Source organism: Cottoperca gobio, chromosome 19, assembly GCF_900634415.1.
Source record: "Cottoperca gobio chromosome 19, fCotGob3.1, whole genome shotgun sequence".
In the NCBI taxonomy this organism is placed as follows: domain Eukaryota; kingdom Metazoa; phylum Chordata; class Actinopteri; order Perciformes; family Bovichtidae; genus Cottoperca; species Cottoperca gobio.
The window spans coordinates 14588632-14607977 of NC_041373.1; the positions used below are offsets into that span (position 1 = coordinate 14588632).

General features: G+C 42.6%; 2 protein-coding genes and 1 long non-coding RNA gene across 4 annotated transcripts; 1 reads left to right on the forward strand and 2 right to left on the reverse strand.

Moving 5' to 3' along the window:
* Positions 1-236: 236 nt before the first annotated feature.
* tlcd3bb (TLC domain containing 3Bb) lies at positions 237-7804 on the reverse strand. Its single transcript, XM_029455778.1, has 7 exons — positions 7300-7804; positions 5785-5987; positions 5348-5431; positions 4816-5041; positions 3929-4024; positions 2465-2574; positions 237-2319 (listed from the first exon to the last, which is right to left on the reverse strand). Exons 2-7 carry the CDS (start codon positions 5907-5909, stop codon positions 2052-2054), a joined length of 909 nt encoding a protein of 302 aa, XP_029311638.1. The 5' UTR covers positions 5910-5987; positions 7300-7804; the 3' UTR covers positions 237-2051.
* Positions 7805-10120: 2316 nt separating this feature from the next.
* On the reverse strand, positions 10121-16541 carry mazb (MYC-associated zinc finger protein b (purine-binding transcription factor)). Of its 2 annotated transcripts, none has more exons than XM_029455753.1 (7): positions 16400-16541; positions 16066-16216; positions 14902-15320; positions 14067-14314; positions 13887-13950; positions 13199-13370; positions 10121-12424 (listed from the first exon to the last, which is right to left on the reverse strand). In XM_029455753.1, the coding sequence occupies exons 1-7, from the start codon at positions 16430-16432 to the stop codon at positions 12081-12083; spliced, it is 1431 nt and encodes a 476-aa protein (XP_029311613.1). In that variant the 5' UTR covers positions 16433-16541; the 3' UTR covers positions 10121-12080. The 2 variants fall into 2 exon arrangements, with proteins under 2 accessions (XP_029311613.1, XP_029311612.1); XM_029455752.1 differs by having other exon boundaries at positions 16021-16216.
* On the forward strand, positions 16449-18906 carry LOC115024326 (uncharacterized). The gene is made up of 2 exons (XR_003834107.1): positions 16449-16584; positions 17002-18906. It is a non-coding gene; the product is annotated as an uncharacterized LOC115024326 (long non-coding RNA).
* The last annotated feature ends 440 nt before the right edge of the window (positions 18907-19346 follow it).

Consider the following 19346-nt stretch of genomic DNA (forward strand, 5'->3'; position numbering starts at 1 on the left):
TATTAAATAAAAAGTTATATTACACCCTTTAAAATCAAGGCAACCAATGATCTAGCCCACTTCCCAAAGCTTAAAATGTAACTGCTAGAGCAGTAATATCACATAACATGGTTTGTGGCGCCCTCTAGTGGCTCACTTTCCCCTTAAGTTCAAAATAGTTTTATAATGGCATTTGATAAGTTATCATTCTCAACATTATGAGAACTTGGGGGGGAAAAAAAAGACTCGAGGCAGGCTCAGGACAGAGAAGTATATTTTAGCTAAGTTGGAGTAACAATACAGCCTTTACATAAGGCTCAGAAGCATATAGTATAATATGTATGCATAAATATGCATTCAAAACCACAAACCAAATAAATAAATACTTACAAATAAATAACGAGCATTTTGTGGAATATACAGTACATCAGTTGAAATGGTTTAGTATTGTCAAGAAGCAGTACCTTATGAGTTCATGGACCGGGAATGGATGTTCAACATACCCACACTTGTCCAGATGTTTTTGGCACACGCTGCCCTGTCTGGGTGGTTTCTGAGCTTTGTTTTTATTTTATTATTTTATTGACCCATTTCAAGGACAGTGAAGCTGCTTTAAACAAACATAAAATGATAAAACTAGCCAGTTTGATCATAGGAGGTTCATAGAACCGGTGGCTCAAATAAACGGCTAAATGATTGAAGCAATTCATACAAAGGCTTAAAACAATTCATAGACTTCATCATTGTTAAAAAAAAGAAAAGAAAAGAGGAACAACAGAAGTTGTCGTGGACAAATGCGCTGCAAGTCTTTCACAAGGGAATGCTTCCCTACAAGATTATTATTGTTCACTTTTGTTTCCCTTCAAACTGCAACATTGCAAGTCCCCTGACAAAACTATAAATGCTCAAATGTTATGGATCCCTAACTGACTTATTCCAGCCAATCAAATGGATATTTTGAGATTTATAACAGCATCAAAAAACAAAAAAAAAACACTCATTTTAAAGTGACTGCTACTGTGCATCACTTCCACGTATTAAAAAAAACAAACACTTTGTGATACCAGTAAATGGAATGAAGTCATATCTACACTGAAACGAGAAGCACTGCCGTAACGTTTGTGGGAGATTTGCGTACACTAGGATGTTAAACGGTGAAATGATTTTTGTTTTAATGCTGAAATGTTCAAAAACGTCTGTAGAAATAGCAGATGTAGAAATGAAGCAAAACCTAAAAAAAAGAAAAAAGAAATTAAAAACCAACATTGAACTAATACTGACATGGAAATAAGGACAAATTTACACTGGCTATGTACACCCGTCACATGTTTGTGTCTGAAGAAGCCTCTTCCGTCTCCTCTGAGGTTACAAAATAAATAAAAACCTAAAGAAACTGCAAACAATTGGGGGAAAGGGATAAGGCAGCAGAAAACAGTCTTATGAGATTATCTCCCTTCTAAAGATGAGTCAGTCTGCAGGTTGGTTACATTTTGTTAGAGTGACAGTGACTACATAGAGGATACAGATATTAAACACTAACAAGTCAAAATACTGCTTAGCCGGGATTTTTTTCTTTTTTGAAGGTCTTCTTCATTACTAAACTGAATTAGGCCTTCCATCTACAGCAAATGTACTAACATACAATATAATACATTCCTATTCTCCTGCTCTTCCTATACCGTGAGGCAGAGAGGACTGAATTTGATCTACATGAGGGAAATAGCCACCTATGCTTGCTATACATCCAGGCAAATTCCTCTCAGGTCAGTGCATGTTTCCATCGGTCACAGTGCATGATGACATCTTTAAATACTGAATGCACGAACACTCCACATGTTTCCTACAAACTGAGACGCTGAAGTGCTCGAAGGCCAGCAACCAAATCATTTCGCTGTCAAGACTTTGACTGCTGGCCACAAACACTTCAGCACTATTTGAGGCCATTGTCTGTAGCTTTCTTCATATTGCTACTTGTTCCAAGTATCACTTTTCCCCCCTCACAGCTTTCTTTCATTTACATACTCATTGGTACATTCGCCTTCTTTCCCTCCCCACCCTCCCCTCCACTCTTCTCAGTGAGTGGCCAGATCAGGCTCTGAGGAGCGTGCACTGTAGCCGTTGGCCGGCTGGGGCAGTGCGTTGCCGTCCGTCTGCCTCTCCTTGGCTGCGCCTGTGGTCGCACGTGGTCTCTGAGAGCGGGAGGAGCCCATGAATAGTCGCAGGGCGCCCCTGCAAATTAGGGAGAACCAATAGAGCTGGGGGGCCATGAGCAGAGCAGCACCGAGGTTACAGTGCCAGGGCACCGACAGGGGGACCATGTGGAAGGGAATGGACGCGTACCTGGATCCAAAGACATAAAGGATTGTAAACGCGCGCTCTGAGTCTTATATCCATAAGATAGAGATCATGTGGCTGAGCAAGTTACCGACCCAAGCTGAGCGAGGTAGCAGAACATGAGAAAACAGAGATGGAAAGACAGACATACCTTCCATAGGCGTAGTAGAGGTAAGGGAAGAGGAGGACTCGACAGATGAAAAAAGTGATCAGCATAAGAGCCCCATTCACTTTGTGCAGGAGAGTGTGTTGCTGTTTGTACTGAGAGCAGAAAGAAAACAAGAGGGAGAGGTCGAGAGAGAGAGAGAGGGAGAAAGAAAAGCAAGCAGTACAGTTTGGTGAAAGCTGACGGGGTTAATCTTATTTGCCTTTGTTTAGTTGTTTGTGCTAACATTGTTATATGTTAATACTATCTGCATGGACTGAACACGTGGCCATGGAGCGCACCGTGTGCCATGCAGCTGGATGGAATGATTTCAGGGAGAGAGATAGTGTGTGTGTGTGTGTGTGTGTGTGTGTGTGTGTGTCTCTCTCAGGGAAGCAGTCCTTTTGTTTTTACATTCTCATTCGTAAACAGCAGATTACTTTTATCTTGAACATTCAACCTGCTTCAGTGAGATAACACTGAGGACAAGCTTATGCCGTATTTCCACTGCATGGTACAGCGCGGCTCTACTCCACCCGACCCTTCTCCTTTTCATTTTTTTGATGGCTAAAGTTGGGTTTTTTGGTACCATCTCCGTCAACCACTGATTGTTTAGAGATAATCGTTGCTAGTTATCATTTGTGAGGAAAAATAATTAAAAAAAAAGGCAAAACACAGACAACCAGAGGGGCAGATGTAACAGAACCAGCAGCAGCTACGCTGAGCAGCTGAGGATCGCGCCTACACTGAGGGGATACGATCTGCAGTGGAAAACAAAATAGAGAAAAGGACCTGGTACCAAAAGTCAGACGAGTTGAACCATCAATAGAAATGAGGCATTATATGCATTTCCATAATAAAGATAATTCCCCCCCCCCCCCCCCGAGTCTCATATCCGAGACTTACATGGCGTCTCTATTGTTTTTTTATTCTATAGGTATAAGAAGGCACAGCTTTTGTTTATCAAACAGCCACATGCACTGTTGTCAGGGACGGGAGGGGCAGGGTGTTGAGGTAGAAGGACAAGCTGATATTGTATCTGCTGAATATCCAACCTAAATACTCGGGGCTATATTCAGAGGCCAACAGCTGTGGGAGCCTCAGATGGGGATCAAGCAGAAAGCAATGGAGGTAAAGACCTTCACTCGGACACTGAAACACTGTACACACATCCACACAAAGCTAAAAACAAACACAGGGCGGTGCAGCTCCTACAATGTGTACTCAAGCAAACTGTGTTACCAATTAATGACTGGTGTTTCTGACAGTGCTGTTCATGTAACACACAGTCAACAGGAGCCGATGGGCATGAACAAGCTGCATGCCGGGAGTGACTGGAAATATATTCTCCATTGAATGAAAAGGGGGGGGGGGGGGGAAGAAGTGGAGAGTGCAGAAGAACTTTAGTGTGACACATGCACATGCAACAGCACACCCAAATCTTCTTTAAGGCTGAATCAAGATGCTTACCTGGATGAGTATTTTTCCTAAGCAGACAGATGGAGTGCTGAGTTCAGCCATGAACAGTATACCCTGGAAATAATCTCCCTTTCCTTGTCTCCAAAACTAGAGAAAGAAAAAAGGAGGTTGATTATTTGTCTGTGGGGACTTGTTGGTAGATTTAAATAAATACCCCTCTGTAGAGAAACATCAAGCTGGAGGCAACAAGAAAACATTGTTGATGATGTCATTTCTACTTTCTAAGAGTGAGACAAACGGCTACTTAATGTCTCTACAAGCAGAACTCCTGGTGAACTGTGACATGCGTCTCCGTCTATGGGATAAAGTAGCTCTCTCAATAAAAATTAGATATAAGTATAGATATGTTTGAGATTTTATATGACTCTTCTAATCCATGTGTTCACATGCACAGACCGGCTGGATAATACAATTTAGAGCTGCAACGATTAGGTCCAGAAACAGAAAATAGGAACTTATTTTGATAATACATTAGTCCGTTTTTTAAGCGTTTGTTCACCGTTGTCTTAACAGTATAGTTAACTGAATATATTTGGGTTTTCAGAAGGGTTAAACACCAATTGACTAATTTGAGAAAATAATTGGCAGATTACTGATAATGAAAAATAGCAGTTGGCTGCCGGCCTAACTAATAATGCAATTATTTTGGAAAAGGTAATTACAACTGTAATGTTTGGTTAATTGCACCACTCAACATGCTGCACACTTAGGCATCTATTTAGTTTGTCTCACTTTGAATAAAAATAGAAAACAAAAAAGGGTATAATTTCCCAATCTAAAAACTACCTGAGAGCTGCACACAGATACTTCAGTGCTATACTTCTCCCTCGCCTCACTCAACTCTCAGCCCAACAGAAAGAGCACCGTGTGACAGTTACCACAGAGACGGGGAAGCAGACGGTGACCATGACAACGTGGTGCAGCACCATGAGGAACTCGCGCCGCAGGTAGCTGGTCAGTGCTGTGCTCATGTGCTGAGGTGCTGCCGAGGCCTCCTCGTGCCCTTTGACCCGTAGCTTGTACCAGTAGCACATGAACATTGCGTAGATGTCATACACGAAGTAGGGAACAGCAAACATGATGTAAGAGCTTGTCAGCCAATGCCTGTGTAGAGAGGAAGAGAAGCCAGCTTTTAAAACAGAAATTAATAGATCTCAATTAAAACAGTATGAGCAAAGAATTCCCTTAAGCAGAGCAGTTTTAATGAGAAAAGAATACCTGAACTAAAAACTCTCTTACACAGTACCTGACATTTCCTGCTAAGTGTCATGGCATCAAGTTAATTCTTTGGTTTACATGTGTAGCTGATGCCTAAAGTGCTTTAGCATGGCTCATTTTAAAGCCTGGGAAATTACAAATCAGTTGATTTGTTGCATGCGTCAGAAAGACAGGAGAGGCTGGCCGACTTACTGGTCCTCGAGGATGTCCTCGCAGGAAGAAGCAATGATGTAGCCAGCTGAAGAAGCCATGACTGCCTGAACTGATGAAACCAACCTGGGAGCAGAGAATGGCGAGTTAACAACCAATTACATTACATTTAGCTGACGCTTTTGTCCAAAGCGACTTACAAAATGTGCAAACAATCATGAGGACACAACTCCGAACAGCAAGAATCTTGCAAGTACATTAGCTTCAAATAGGTACAATCCTTTAAGTGCAAAACAATATGCAGCTGAAAGCTCTTGGTAAAAAAAATGACATAAGTGCAGCTGCAACAACCTGCCATACTTGAGTCATGCAAAACACTGCACATAAAACAACTTGGACAGCACAGCAGGAAAAGCACCACTACTGAAATGTTGTTGCACACTGTTATTAAAGTTTAAACAACTTTTAGAAGGTCTCACCTGGCGGATACAATGACTGCATCTCCTTCGCTCCATCTCAGTGCTGGGATTGACTTCAGGCATTGTTTGGACAGGAGGAAAAGGCCTGGAAAGAACATAGACCCAGCAGCTAGAATGGTCAGCATGGTCCTTGGCGATCCGTCTGAGAGGCAAAAAGTTATGTGGGCAGTCTGGTCTTTGAGATCCGTCGCTCTTTCCCCTCTCTGGAACACAGAAAGGATCAACAGTTCTTACCAATCTCACTGGTAGCAAATCACATGTGGCTGTAAGATAACAAACTAAGTACACTATCAAAGTCCAACATACGTGGCAATGTATGGTTCTATCTAACTTAAAGTCTAACTTTATGTAGATGGAGTGGGGTTAATGGAGGCACAAAGTGGAACACAGGCTAATATAAAGTGTGAAAGAGGACAGTGCCTTAGATCTAAAGCAGGAAGACTATATAAATGTATTACAGTGGCAGGGGCAGAATATTAGCTAGAAGGCCCTTCAGTGCAGCATGCTGCTCTTTCCATCTGATGAGTGATGCATTTCCCCCATGTATTCAAAGAGCATCCATGTGCCAGGTACATGCTGTGTTGTAGTTTGCTTACACTAGACTAGCAGATTCTAAAAAGTTGAAGTCCATTAGCAAAATACGCATTGCGCTCGTTTTAAAAATCCTGGCTGAAAGTCGAAAAATATCGACTAAAGCATGAGCTGCTGGTGCTCACAGTTCCGGGAAACAACGTTAGCTAATGTTACATCTCAGGAGTAAGAATAACCGGCCAAGCCTCGACAGGTAGCTAACCACATGTTGTATGTTGATATATGACTGAACTATTCTAGCATTGAGGCTGACCTGCCAAACCGTTAATGTTAACGTTAGTTTAAGAAACTTTGTCTAAAGTGTGCAATGTTGTGAATTTGGTAGCATACTTAACCAACGTTAAATTAGCTACCGTTACACAGAAAGTTTTCCATTCAAAACACCGGCTTGTTGAGATAAAACCAACACGAGATAGCTACAAGTAACACACATTAACGGGCTTTGTTATTTTGTTGTCAACTTGTAAGCAAGAAAAACTGGGTCAGCTTGCAAATTAAGTGAACAGAGACGACATTGCCCATATTGAATGTCATCCCTCGCTTTGATAAGCACGACCAACTGTCTGAGCAGTTGAATCGCCTGCTAACAATGACGCTAGGAGCCGTTAGCTAAGGCTAGCATCTCCCGAAATGTGGCTAAAGCAGTTGGCTGGCTTAGTTAGCAACCATTCCGTTTTTGACCAAATTAAAATAAAGATAGTTAGCAAAATGAGGGTACCAAATAAACGATAACTGATAATTGAAAGAACCATGGTACATGTTTTGTCACTCACTCATGGTAACGTTAAAACTATTTTGTTAGCTTGTTATTTGTTTGTAGCAGTTAGCAGTAGCAACTAAGCTAACCGATAGCCGTGAATGCTAACCGTTGCTGACCGATTGGAGTTTACACATGTCTAGAAAAAAATATTAAGCAACATTTACACAAAGACTTTGCAGAGTCCAGTCAGCGGCTAGTCGAAACTCGTGTCCTGCAGAAAGCGTTCAACGTTAGAGATGTCCCAGGGGTCTCCGCCTCGATGATCCGCATGTTTGTGTGGCCACTTCAATGTCTGAAGGGTAGCAGCAGCGAGCTAACGCTAGCTTGCAGCAAGTTAGATCAACATCTATGTGCAGGCAGCTCTTTGGGAGCATTGATAACTGGCCTGCGTTAAGCAAGCTTAAGCAAATAGCTTGTTAAAAGCCGGCAAACCGACGAAAAATAAGACAATGACACAATCTGATCCGGGTGTCAAAGTAACGTCAGCTTGTCCAGTCGCTATGTCATCTCATCTGTCTCTTAGCAGCAGTCCAGAGATGCCGCTGTCTGTCTCAGCCTCGCAGATGCAACGTTGACTCAACGCTATGGACTGCTGCGCCAGCTTTTTCCTACAGGTCCAGGCAGCAGCTCATGTCATGACGAGAACAATTTGCACCAGTCACTGCACTGCATTTTGTAAATTGAGTTTTGTCGCTTTGCATGCTGACAAACGTTGAATGGATTCCCCATAAGAAGGGCTTATATTCAAGCTGCATTCATAGTTTGCAATATCCAATCTGTCCACTTACAAAAAAAATACAGGAATTTACATTCAAACAAAAGGGCTCCGCGTGTATGTATTTAATTCATAAAACCATAAATATGTTCAAAGTAAAGAAAGCCAGATAGTTGCTTTGCCATTAATGCCATTTGTGTCTGTAAAGACTTTAATAGGTGTTGATCTTTTACAGGTTAGTCATTTGACCTTTGATTGGATCAACATTTGCAAATAAACTGATCAATTATCAGTGTGTATCTCCATGAGCGGATTATGAGACAATGGATCCATGCAAAAGGCCCCACCACCTCTCAAAGAAGCAAAACACAGACTTTAGGTTTACAGTTGTGTTGCCTTTTTTTGTTGTCGTTTTGTGTCTTTGTTGTCGTTACGCATCTCTCAGTGGGTTTGTGTCTCTTTGTAGTCACGTTGTGTCTCTTTGTAGTTGTTTTGTGTCTCTTTGTGGGCATGTTGCCTCTCTTTTGTAGTAGATTTAGAGTCTCTTTGTAGTCATTTTGTATCCATGTGTGGATATTGTGTCTCCTTGTGGTTGTTTTGACCATGGATGTATAAAGAGAAGAATATAAAAAGGTTTTGCCCCTTCGTTGTGAATCTCTTTGATGCTATTTTGCATCTTTTTGTAGTTCTTTTGGTCTTTCTGTATCTCTTTGTAGTCGCCCGCTTGGTTATTTTGAACAGCTTCCTGGTTGGCACGTGTCTCTTTGAGTAATATTTTGTAGGTGAAGCCCAGAGGGGCCCCTGATATTTTGGTCCCTTGGGCCTGTTCAGTAATCCATTCATGCTTATCGGCTTAATCAGAGGTGCTTGGTATGTTTGTAGGCTCATGGTCTAGACATTTTGCAGCCTTGCAAACCTTGATATGTGAAGGCTTGCAGATTACATGCAGATCAACCGCAACCCAGCTCTGTCCCTAAGAGTTTAGGGCACCGTAAAACTGTACCAGTGGCTTGAGCTGATTCTACAACTAGAAAAATCGAAATGTGTAACCTTTAATGTCATTTAAAATTCAGTAATGTGCATAATGGAAGTCAAACCAGGAGTCAGTGAGACACATTGAGTGCAATGTTACAGTTTTAGTCATCAGACACACAGAATAGAAGCAGCCTTGTCCTTGTCACCAGAAATTACAAGAGCATGAAAAGTTCTGCTCCAACTGAAGAGAAGGTCTGTCTCTGAAAGGCCAAAGTAGATCAATCACAGCCTTATAAAATTAATGTTTAATTTTAGGTGAATTATGAGTTACTTTGTATATTGTAAGTGTTAGAATAAACGTACCTACTTTACCTAAAAGTACTGCTTAAACTTAAGTTAGAGCTTTCATATTTTCCCACATATTCGTATGTAACAACCTGTAGAGAGCGTGTCTGAACCTGTTGTGTGCAACATAACTATACAGAGATACTGGAAGTGATAACTTACTGAGAGCAAGAGAACAAGTTTGTCCAGTCAAGAAACACAAAGCACGTGTTTCATTCCTTTGTACTGTATTTACTGCTGTCAAAGCAGAGCACGAGTTCCTTTCAGCATGATTTTAAAACACTGGATTAAAGTGATGCATCTACAAAGACGTCATACAGGAAACAGTGAAAGTGATATTTGCAGACTTTGTATCAGACGGGGGGGGGGGGGGGGGGGATCGGAGAATAGATCAATGTAACAAAATCTCATCCTGCATTCTGTCCACACTACATTTATTGAACAGCTGGATTTCGGTCAACCTACCTGTCGGTATAATATTGAGTGTTGTGTTGACAGTGTGCAGAAGATCTTTGTCCATCTAGAGAAAAGCCTCTCAGCTGGGAGACTTCGATACCTTTTGTTGTAGCTGTGCTCAAGTTATGTCGATTTTAAAGTCACAAAGTCCACATCTGGCCAGTTATCCACGGGAAATGTTTCCACTCTCAGTGTTCATGTGTTTAATGATTGTTTTCATCTTTAGTCTATTGGGTCATGCAGCAACTTGTACATGTTTGCACCTGACTGCCTTTGATGAAAACAGCCTCTTATTGCGACGAGAGAAATCCTTTCATCAAATGCATGGGCCCTGATATATACATTTTAAAATGATCATGAGCTAATACACTCGTAGGGACGTCATGTGTTAATTACTGCATTACTAAACACATGCGTTTTGCACCCTTATTATAAAGTGTTACAAGACAAACATGTCCGTGTAGGAGGGGAACAGACCAGCACACATAACAAAACCCGTTTACTCTTTTTACTTTAAATTGTCCAAATTACAAAATAATAACATGATCTCTACTTCATCTACAAAATAACATAATATTTATGACTGTATTAAGCATCATCAATATTTTTTTTTTGCTCTAACAACCTTTTAGACATGCATACTGTTGAGAAATATAAAAATATAAATATAAATACATCCCATTAATATTCTTAATGAATCCATGACTAAGATTTGAAATATATCATCATAAAAGAATTAAAATGCAGTTGAGTACGATAAGGCATTAAGATGTATCACAAGAGCTGTACAGAATCCTAGGGTAGAGGTATTATTCTTTTCTTAGTAGGATGGAGAAAAACCTAAAAAATTATTAATAAAATCACTACTTTTCTCAACAGGAAGAACACATTTCCAAAGAAAAAAAGAAAAGGAAGAAAGAAACAAGTCTACGAATTTCAAGGTAACATATTAACACAAAACTGAAAAAGCACTCCAGTACAAAACCAGGATTTGTTTACAGCATACCGAGTGGTGTTGTCAAACTTCCAATGTACTTTTGACTTTATAAGCCCTTTCCTCGACACCACATCACTCACAATATAACTCAAAAGCAACCAAAGATATCCAACGGACATGTGACCATTCTTCACGTGATTAATGTATAACGATAATGACTTGCGTTCGGAGCATTATGTGCTATACAGAGTTAAATGACTAAAATCTAATGCATAAGTTTCACTCATTGGACTGGTACATAGAGAAAACAAAGAAGGACTATGGCAATGACAGTTACAATCAAATGAATGGCCAACAATGTTAAAAATGGTCTGAATAAAAATCAACACTTTTATAAATATTATTGTTTACAGCCAACTATCTTGGTGGAACTGCGAAAAAGTTTATTTTGTCATGACAGCTCCCTAACAATAAGCTGAGCTAGCTTATTTTCATGCAAAAGGTCGTTTTCTGGTGCAAGAGTTGCCATGTCAGAAGCTGAAGTGTTGATTAGCAGTTATGTTTCTTTTTTTCATTTTTATTTTTATGGCCAGACGCAGAGAGGAAGACTCGAGAGCAAGAAAATCCAAGAAATCTCAAACCCATTTTGATCCTCGCTGAATCAAAACAATAACGATTTAAGGTGCTTGACACTCCTGAACACAACTTTTATTCCTATCTCTGTACCTTTTAGGAAACAAATGAACAAAGTACATCCCACAATTCCATACCGACCGCCACACGTATGGCCTCCTGTCCTGATCAAACAGCCCTCGAGAGACTTAATAAACTGCCAACACAGCTTTGCAAAATCAAATGTTGATTTTTAGTTTTGTGAACAAACAAGCTAACATGCTAAACCCTGACTCACACACACACACACACACACACACACTCACACACGACTTTCCTTTCTACTGGTTTCTTCATTACGTCTTCTGAGAGCTATTCTCTCCCTACTACTTAACGCAAGCCATTTGGATTCTTAGTAAGTGAGCTGCAAAATGGAGGTAAGATCAGAGCTGGTGTGAGATATACAGTACTTGGTGCACTTGCAGAGAGCAGCCAATGCCAGGGTTAAGGGGAGGAGCCAGAGAGAGAGGGCAGAGAGGGGAGAGTAATACAGTAGATGCTCACAATACCACAGTTTCATTGGAGTCTTAAAAGCACGAGATTTGGACAACACATCCATGTTTGTCGTTAGTGTCAATAAACTTGCTGCAGCCACGAAGGTCATTTATTTTTTTGTGAGTTCATTGCTCTATTAATACAGCTTCCTTTCCTCCGATGCTCTGCAGCTCTGAGGTGATACTGCCCTTGACCGCTGACTGGAGTTAATCCCCCCCCCTTATTATTTAATCCTAACCCCTTAACTGTAAGTGGGAACATTACAAAGGTGAAACCGAATCAACATCTACTCGTAACTTTAACCTTCTCTAACCTTGCCCTCTGTTAAAGGTTTGAGGTTATTATTGCTGCTAACTGTGGGACTGTGGCGCCGCAATGCTCGAGCAGTCTGTGACAAGCAAGTCCACCACCGTGTTGCCGGTGACATACACAGTAGGCGCCGTCACCATGTTGCTAAGGGAGACAGAGCTGCTGGCAGCCACATTAGAGGTGATGGGACTCGGGATACCCTGGCTGTTGCCATGGGTGCCCATGTGCCCCTGGAGCTGGGTGGGTGTCTTGCAGTGGATGCCGCACAAGTGGCAGACGAGTATGCCACCGGAGGCTGTGCCGCCGAAGCCCCCCGGACTGTCCTTCCACTCCTGGCCGTGGTGCTTCTGGGCGTGGACACGAAGGTACGTCAGCGTGGTGAAGCCTGGTGGAGGAGAGCAAAGCGAGAGAGTGAATACGACACAAGTCATAAAGGGATGTCTGCTGTAAGAGCATCTCATCACATCAGTAAGGCCCTTTTAGACGACACCAGCTGCACGTGTCGTTGGGTTCAGTGCACATCTGACTAGGTGTTCAGGGAGGTTGCGGAAGGCAGAGCAAAATAGGCCAACATATACGCTACATTTTGCCTTCCTACAAGCGACCGGTTAAAACACACGTTATATGCCTACTTTGGTAAAGAGTGTCCAAGACAGGGCTTCTCTCCAGATCTCTCGATACAACCACAAACTTGTGTTGTACAGTTCAGAGAATTCAGGTTCACACAATATTAGTTTCTCCCTTTATTGTGTGTTTCCGTGCCTGGCTGGCTGCCTCCTTTCTATTTGCCACGCAGGTATTTGGAACAAGCGCTTGGGCGCAAGTTCGCCGAGTCGCTGGACAAGGTATGTGTCTAATTCATATGCACTTATACGTTCCACTTTTTAAGTTAATATGTTCCACTTATCAGCAAACAGTTGCCTATTTACCCATCCAGCAGATATGGAGCAACAATATTCACCCTCTGTTTTAGGGAGGGAAATATCTGGCTCTATGTTCACCGGCTAGTCGCTAACTGTATCTGCCTGTTGTCTGCAGCTACAGCTTCCTGCTGCGGCTGGAAACAACCGAAACGTAATGATAAGCTGCTTTAAAGCTCCGCAGAGTTGAACAATTAATATGAAAAATATCGACGATAGACGCTTTAATATTAACTTACTGCGGTTACAGAGATGGCAAGCGTGGTGCTGTGACTGGTTGTGCACCCTCATATGATCTGTGATGTAAGCAGCAGACAGGAGCTTCCCACAGATGTGGCAGGGGACCTTCTCCTCATGGCGAATCATGTGCGCACGCAAACGATCCTTCGTGGCAAAGCTGGACTCACAGGTCTGAGAAACAAGATGAAATAAGACAAACGATTATAGCAAAAACCTCGGCAAAAAGAAATTCCAATAATTGTATTTATATAGTTTTTAGTTTCACACGTTGTCATCTTGTAGCACCGAGGCCTCATTTAAAAAAGCTCTACAACTCGTGATGGAAATGATCTCATGTACCGTATGTAATATATATATACACCCACATGTAATGTACAGTATGTGATGAAGGATGTTTGTCATCCTTATGTAAATATGGGGCTTTGAGCTGCTGCATGTAAACATAATAATTACAGTGAGATACCTGCTGCGTATTCTCCGTTTCAAAAAATAAGGCATGCACTTTGCCCGGATCAGTTTCCATGGTAATATTCCGACTGTTGGATATCAGTGTGGAGGCAGCCGAAGATTAAAGTGCAGTTATGTGACCTCGAGTCATCTGGACCGAGGTGCACGTAAACACGGTCGTGGTCGAGTGTACAGCTGTTAAGTTAGGAGACGATATTACTCAGGATAAATATGACCCACCGGGCATTTGAAGGGTCGCTCCGAGGAGTGCACCTGTCTGACGTGACTGTTTAGATGGTCAGGCCTGGGGAAAGAAAGAGAGTCAACATATTAAAAGGCAGGTAACGCTTCACATTTCTCCGCTGGACTGGAAGCAAAAACTGTCCATGCTTTTAGACTTCATAGGTTCCACAGTGTCACCTGGAGAAGGCCTTGCCACAATGGGGGCAAACGTAAGGTTTTTCCACACCGCCCTGGTGGGAACGCACGTGGTGGCTCATGCGGTCCTTCCTCTTGAAGCGCTGCTGGCAGATGGGACAGGAGAACGGCTTCTCGTCTGAGTGGGACAGGCGATGGCGGTTGAGGTGGTAAACGTCGCGGAAAGCCTTCCCGCATGTCTCGCAGGCGTGGTTCTTCCTCACCGGGTTTGGGTTGGGATTTGCGGGCCGCTGAGCCAAAACAGACAAGCAGATAAGCACACTACAGAGTTTAGACAGAAAGTAGAAACACAGTTACACACACACACACACACACACACACACACACACAACAATGAAATGCAATCAGTGTTTTTATATCTTCTGTTGAAACCATGCAAAGGCACACAGATATTTTTGCCTAATTCGTACTAAAGTTGTGCAAAACATTTCTCACAGTCGAGTCGCGTGTTAGATTAACTACCTCCCGCTGGATTTTAAGTATCTGCTTTCACACTGTTTGTGTTACAGAGAACATGCAGGGGAGCGTGGGGGGGGGGGGGGGGCTTCTAGCACGTTGTTTTCTCAAACTGGGGACCAGTGCCAAACACTGGGATGGAATTCACTGGTCCCTGAGCTGATTACTGTACATGGACGTTTTGTAGAATTGAACACACAGGAGAGATTCAGTTAAATCTGAAGCAGGTGACGCGCAGTAAAAAGAAAAAGGGGGAGGGGGAGGGGGGGGCTTAACCATCCCTGTGGCCAGGCAGCTTAAGAAACAACATGCTTGAAGGTTTGGGGTTGACGACAGCCATCTCCATAAGGCCCTGACCCACCTGTACTGTCGCCCCTGTGGCCATGACGACAGCAGCAGGAGGCGGAGCGTGGGGGTTAACACTAGCCATTACGTTAGCCATGGCAACCCCTTCACCATCCTGACTACTCAGAGGGGGCTGCAGGGCCCCCGCCAGCACGCCGGGAGGGCCGAGAGGGGGAGGTGCGGAGAGGTGTAGCAGGGAGAGGGGAACAGTGGGCCTCTCCACCCTCCCTCCAGCCCCCACCGCCATCGCCGACGGGGCCGCCACCTGGCCCGCCGCTCCCTCCTTTGCCCCCTCCGCCTGCTCTCTGGCCCTGTCCTTCATGCGTACCCCAGTGTGGACCGACTGGTGCCGCCGCAGGTTGTAGTTGTTCTTGAACTGCTTGTTGCAGATGGCACAGATGTGGGGCACGCGGGCCGGCCGAGACACTGCCTTCACTGGACCGCAGGGAGGCGGGAGGAAGTACAGGAAGAAAGAAAAAAGTTAATTTCAAAAAGGTGATTTTGTATTCTTTCTTTTATAATAATAACCTTCGACGCAACTCAGGTAACAGTAACATCTAGTTATAAATGACTCGAGTAAGTATTAAGTGATTATGTTCACAACAATTAGCAAAGTAAACATCTTCCTACTGAACCCTGTTTGGATCATCTGCAGGTGAAAAACATTTAAGCATTACAAAAAAGAAACGTTTGGCATTTTTTACTTTTTATTATTATTATTATTATTATTATTATTATTAATAAATGAAATGATCAAAAAGGTTGCACTAATTGCTTCTGCTGTCATCCTAAATTGTAGCTCTACTAAGAATCAAGGCTTCATCTATTTGTGTAATTTATGTTTTTGAACTTGTATTTCAAAGTAAAAGCGATGATCACATGTTTATTAGTAATTAAGCGAATAAACATTGAGAAACCTTCAGATGCTGTTGAACAACGTGTCCGGATATCTCCATGTGTTGAATTTTAGTGTAGTGCAAATTTGACTTTTTGAATATTGGCCACTTAAAATAAGACACACATTTAGTTTCACCTGCCAATCACCAAAATAGAAGGTCACTGGGCTTTTATCACCTGACTGACTTTACTACTGGCACTCAGCTATGCACATTAGAGTGAAGTGTAATGTATTTACTCTTGTCAGCTCCACAGGTGTAGGATGCAGTGCAGTGTCCCTCACCAGGCAGGGGTTCCTCACTGAGAGCAGCAGTGTCCACAGTTGAAGGAGGCTGTGCTATGTGCTCTGTGGGTGGGGTTTGGGGAGAACTCGTATGCACTTGCATGAGCTCTGATTGGAGGCTCCCCTCCACTTGGTTTTGGGTGGGAGTATTCTGGAGAAGCAAGTAGAAGGCCATCACCAAATGTAAACACAAGTCACAGCATTATCTTGAGGTGCTACGTTGAAATACGAGATGTGAGGGCTGTAAGGACTGCTGGACACACACTGTGAGAACATGCGCGCAGTAAAATGAGGGCAGAAAAAGAGGCCAGTAATGCCTGCTCAACAAGCCTACCTGGAAGAGAAAATTGCTCCAAGCAGCATCCATTTTGCGCCACAGCGATGGAGATTATAAAGTCCTGATTGAGATCGAGCAGGGCAGCCTTTGCATGGTTTTGATCGGCCCACCGGTGATTGAGGCGCAAACAGTCGCCTGTCCTGCAGCAGAAACGACGGGCTTCTGGATTCTCTTGGAAAAACGTGAATAAAGCCGTCTGCAAAAATATGTTTTCTCATTGAGGTAGCCTAATGCTGTCAATTAAAATGCACGCAGCTGTTGACTAACGCAGGCTGCAGCACACAGGCAGGAGTGGAGCAGGCCAGGTCCAATAATGGCCTGTTTCTCTTTTCACTTTGGGTTCTAACTTTAATTCACTAAACACTAATCTCACTAAAACGCAATACCATACAACAAAACTGCTTTCAAAAACCAACAAAAATCGCATATTACAGTATCACACTTTCGCAATAAACATTAAACCATTCTACGTGGAAATAAAAGCAATTTTTTTTTACGCAAGAGAACAAAATATGAGTTATAACACACGTATCTTGTAGCACAGCAGGTCATGCTTTGTTTTTAATTTATGAATCTATTTTTCCGATTTCCCCCAATAGGCCAATCGGGTGTTTGTCGAAGCCTCGTTGTTGGATTCAAGCCCTGACCCCGGCGAGCGGCGCTCTCGCCGGGCCGCAGCCTATCGCTCCACCTCGGCCGTTCAGCTGCGAGGATGTCATCTTTCTTTTTTTATCGCCCGCTCTCCCTCCTCCCTCCCTGTCTCTTTCTTCCTTTTCTTTTTTAATTCCTCTTTCTTCTCCCCCTCCTCTCCTTTTCTCGCACCGCTATGTCCCACTTGCTCTTAAAGGGATAGGGTTTCCTCTATTGGACACCCCCCTCTCATTTCCGTCTCCCTCGGCGGGGCCTGTCCTCTCCCCCCCTTCCTTCCTGGGTTTGTCGGCCGACACAAAATGCACCACAGTAGTTGTTCCTCCCTCCTCGGGCCAGCTGGAACAGATCTCCTGCACCGCGGAAAACAGCCTGAATGACTTCCCATTAACGACGAGATGACAGACGCATCTTAAAGGGCGGTGCGCAGATCCTCCTGGTCGGCCTATAATAATGATGTCACAGTCAGATATAGTACACAGGACGAATAGCAGCTCAGCATGCACGCACAATAGATGAGAATACTTGTGCATGAACACAGCCTGGTTAACAACATATACACACACACACACACACATCCATATTGTGCATACTATATGGTATCCTAATCTAAATGTACATCCTCCAAGTAGTGATAATCTAAAATGATAAAAACAGAAATGCTTACTGGATTAGTTGGAGACAACATGGTAATCGATAGGGCTGCACAATATGTGTTAAATTTAACAAGTAATGTGTTTTAGCAGCATCCTGAAAGCAGAACTAAGTACACTTTAATATGTTTTTACATCACAAGGGCTATAGCTACCGCAATATCGCTTATTTTCCCCATATCGTGCAGCCCTAATAATCGATTAATCATCATTTTAAGTTAGAACCCCCCAACTTTACTGGTTTCAGCTTCTTACATGTAAATGTTGGTGTTTTTATGATTGTTAACTGAATATATTTGGCATATTTTGACAGTTAGTCTGACAAAATAACACATTTTAACATCAAAAAGCGCTTTTGTTTTGACTATTTTCTGGATTATTGATCCATAATTAAAATAATCTAGACATCTTTTTGTTATCGATAAATCTGTCTAATATTTTCTCTATTAATCATTTGGCCCATAACATTTTTAGAAAATAGTAAAAAGAAAAAATGTCCTTGATACTTCCCCCAAAGCCCAAGTTTACATATTTAAACATCAATAACCAGAAGATATTCAAGTTTAATATCATAGAAGAAGAAAAGTATTCACATTTGAGAATCTGGAGCAGGATTAATCGATGAACTGACCAGTATGTATGTAGTAAACATCTTAACAATGAGTGAAGTACATCAAATCAAGACGAGTTAATGTGTTAATATCAATTTATTATTTTTTTTAAATTACTTTTTAAAGCACCCCATTTCTTTTCCAATACATGTGTTAAGACCCTTCTTCCTTCTCCTCCTCAGGCTTGGAATAGCTGGATTTGGAAAATTCAATAAGGATTTCAACCCCCTTCCCCCCCCCCCCCACCCCCGAAAACTCTGCAAAACACAGACGAGCCTGTGTTGCTTCTTCGTCTTCACCTTTCATCTGGGCATGAGGCAGGAACTGAGACTCCCAGCTCTCGCCCACAACCGGACACTGACAACAACCCGTCTAAAAACACTACCACACCGATTTCCCCCCCCCCCCCCCCCCAACACAAAGGCCGTCCCGAAACCCGCCAGTCTTAGTTTATATAAGGAGTTTATGCATGCACTGAGATTCCAACCGAGCATAAAGTAGTAGGTTATACAGGGAATTGTCTTGAGCTGGTGTTTCTGAGTCATACAAACAGCACGGTGATTTTTTTCTTTGCTCCAATAAAGATAAAAATAAAAAAACAACAAAAAAAAGTCCAGTTATTTCTGATCTGCTTCAAGTAAGTAAACCTTCAGAATCACCATGAAACAACTTGATCGGTGTCTTTATCTGTGAGGAGGGGCTGCTGCGGTCACTGCTGCTGTGCCGGCACAAGAGGGTGCACGTTCACAGCAGCTCAGTCGACGCCCGTCCTCCCACTTCTTCTTCTTCTTCTTCTTCTTCACACACCAGTTGCATGCTGCACCCTCCAGCAGTACGATTATCAGCGAGGATTGTGCACGACTCTCTTCTTCTCCATTTGTCCATGAGAGCTTCTGTGTGGAAACAGATTCCTACACTAAAATAAACAATAAATAAAAAATAAAAACCCAGCCTTTACATTCCAGCGCCTAATTGTAAAACCTTTGTAAAAGTCCAGAGGAGGAGGTCAGAGTTCACGTGAATAAGTGGGGT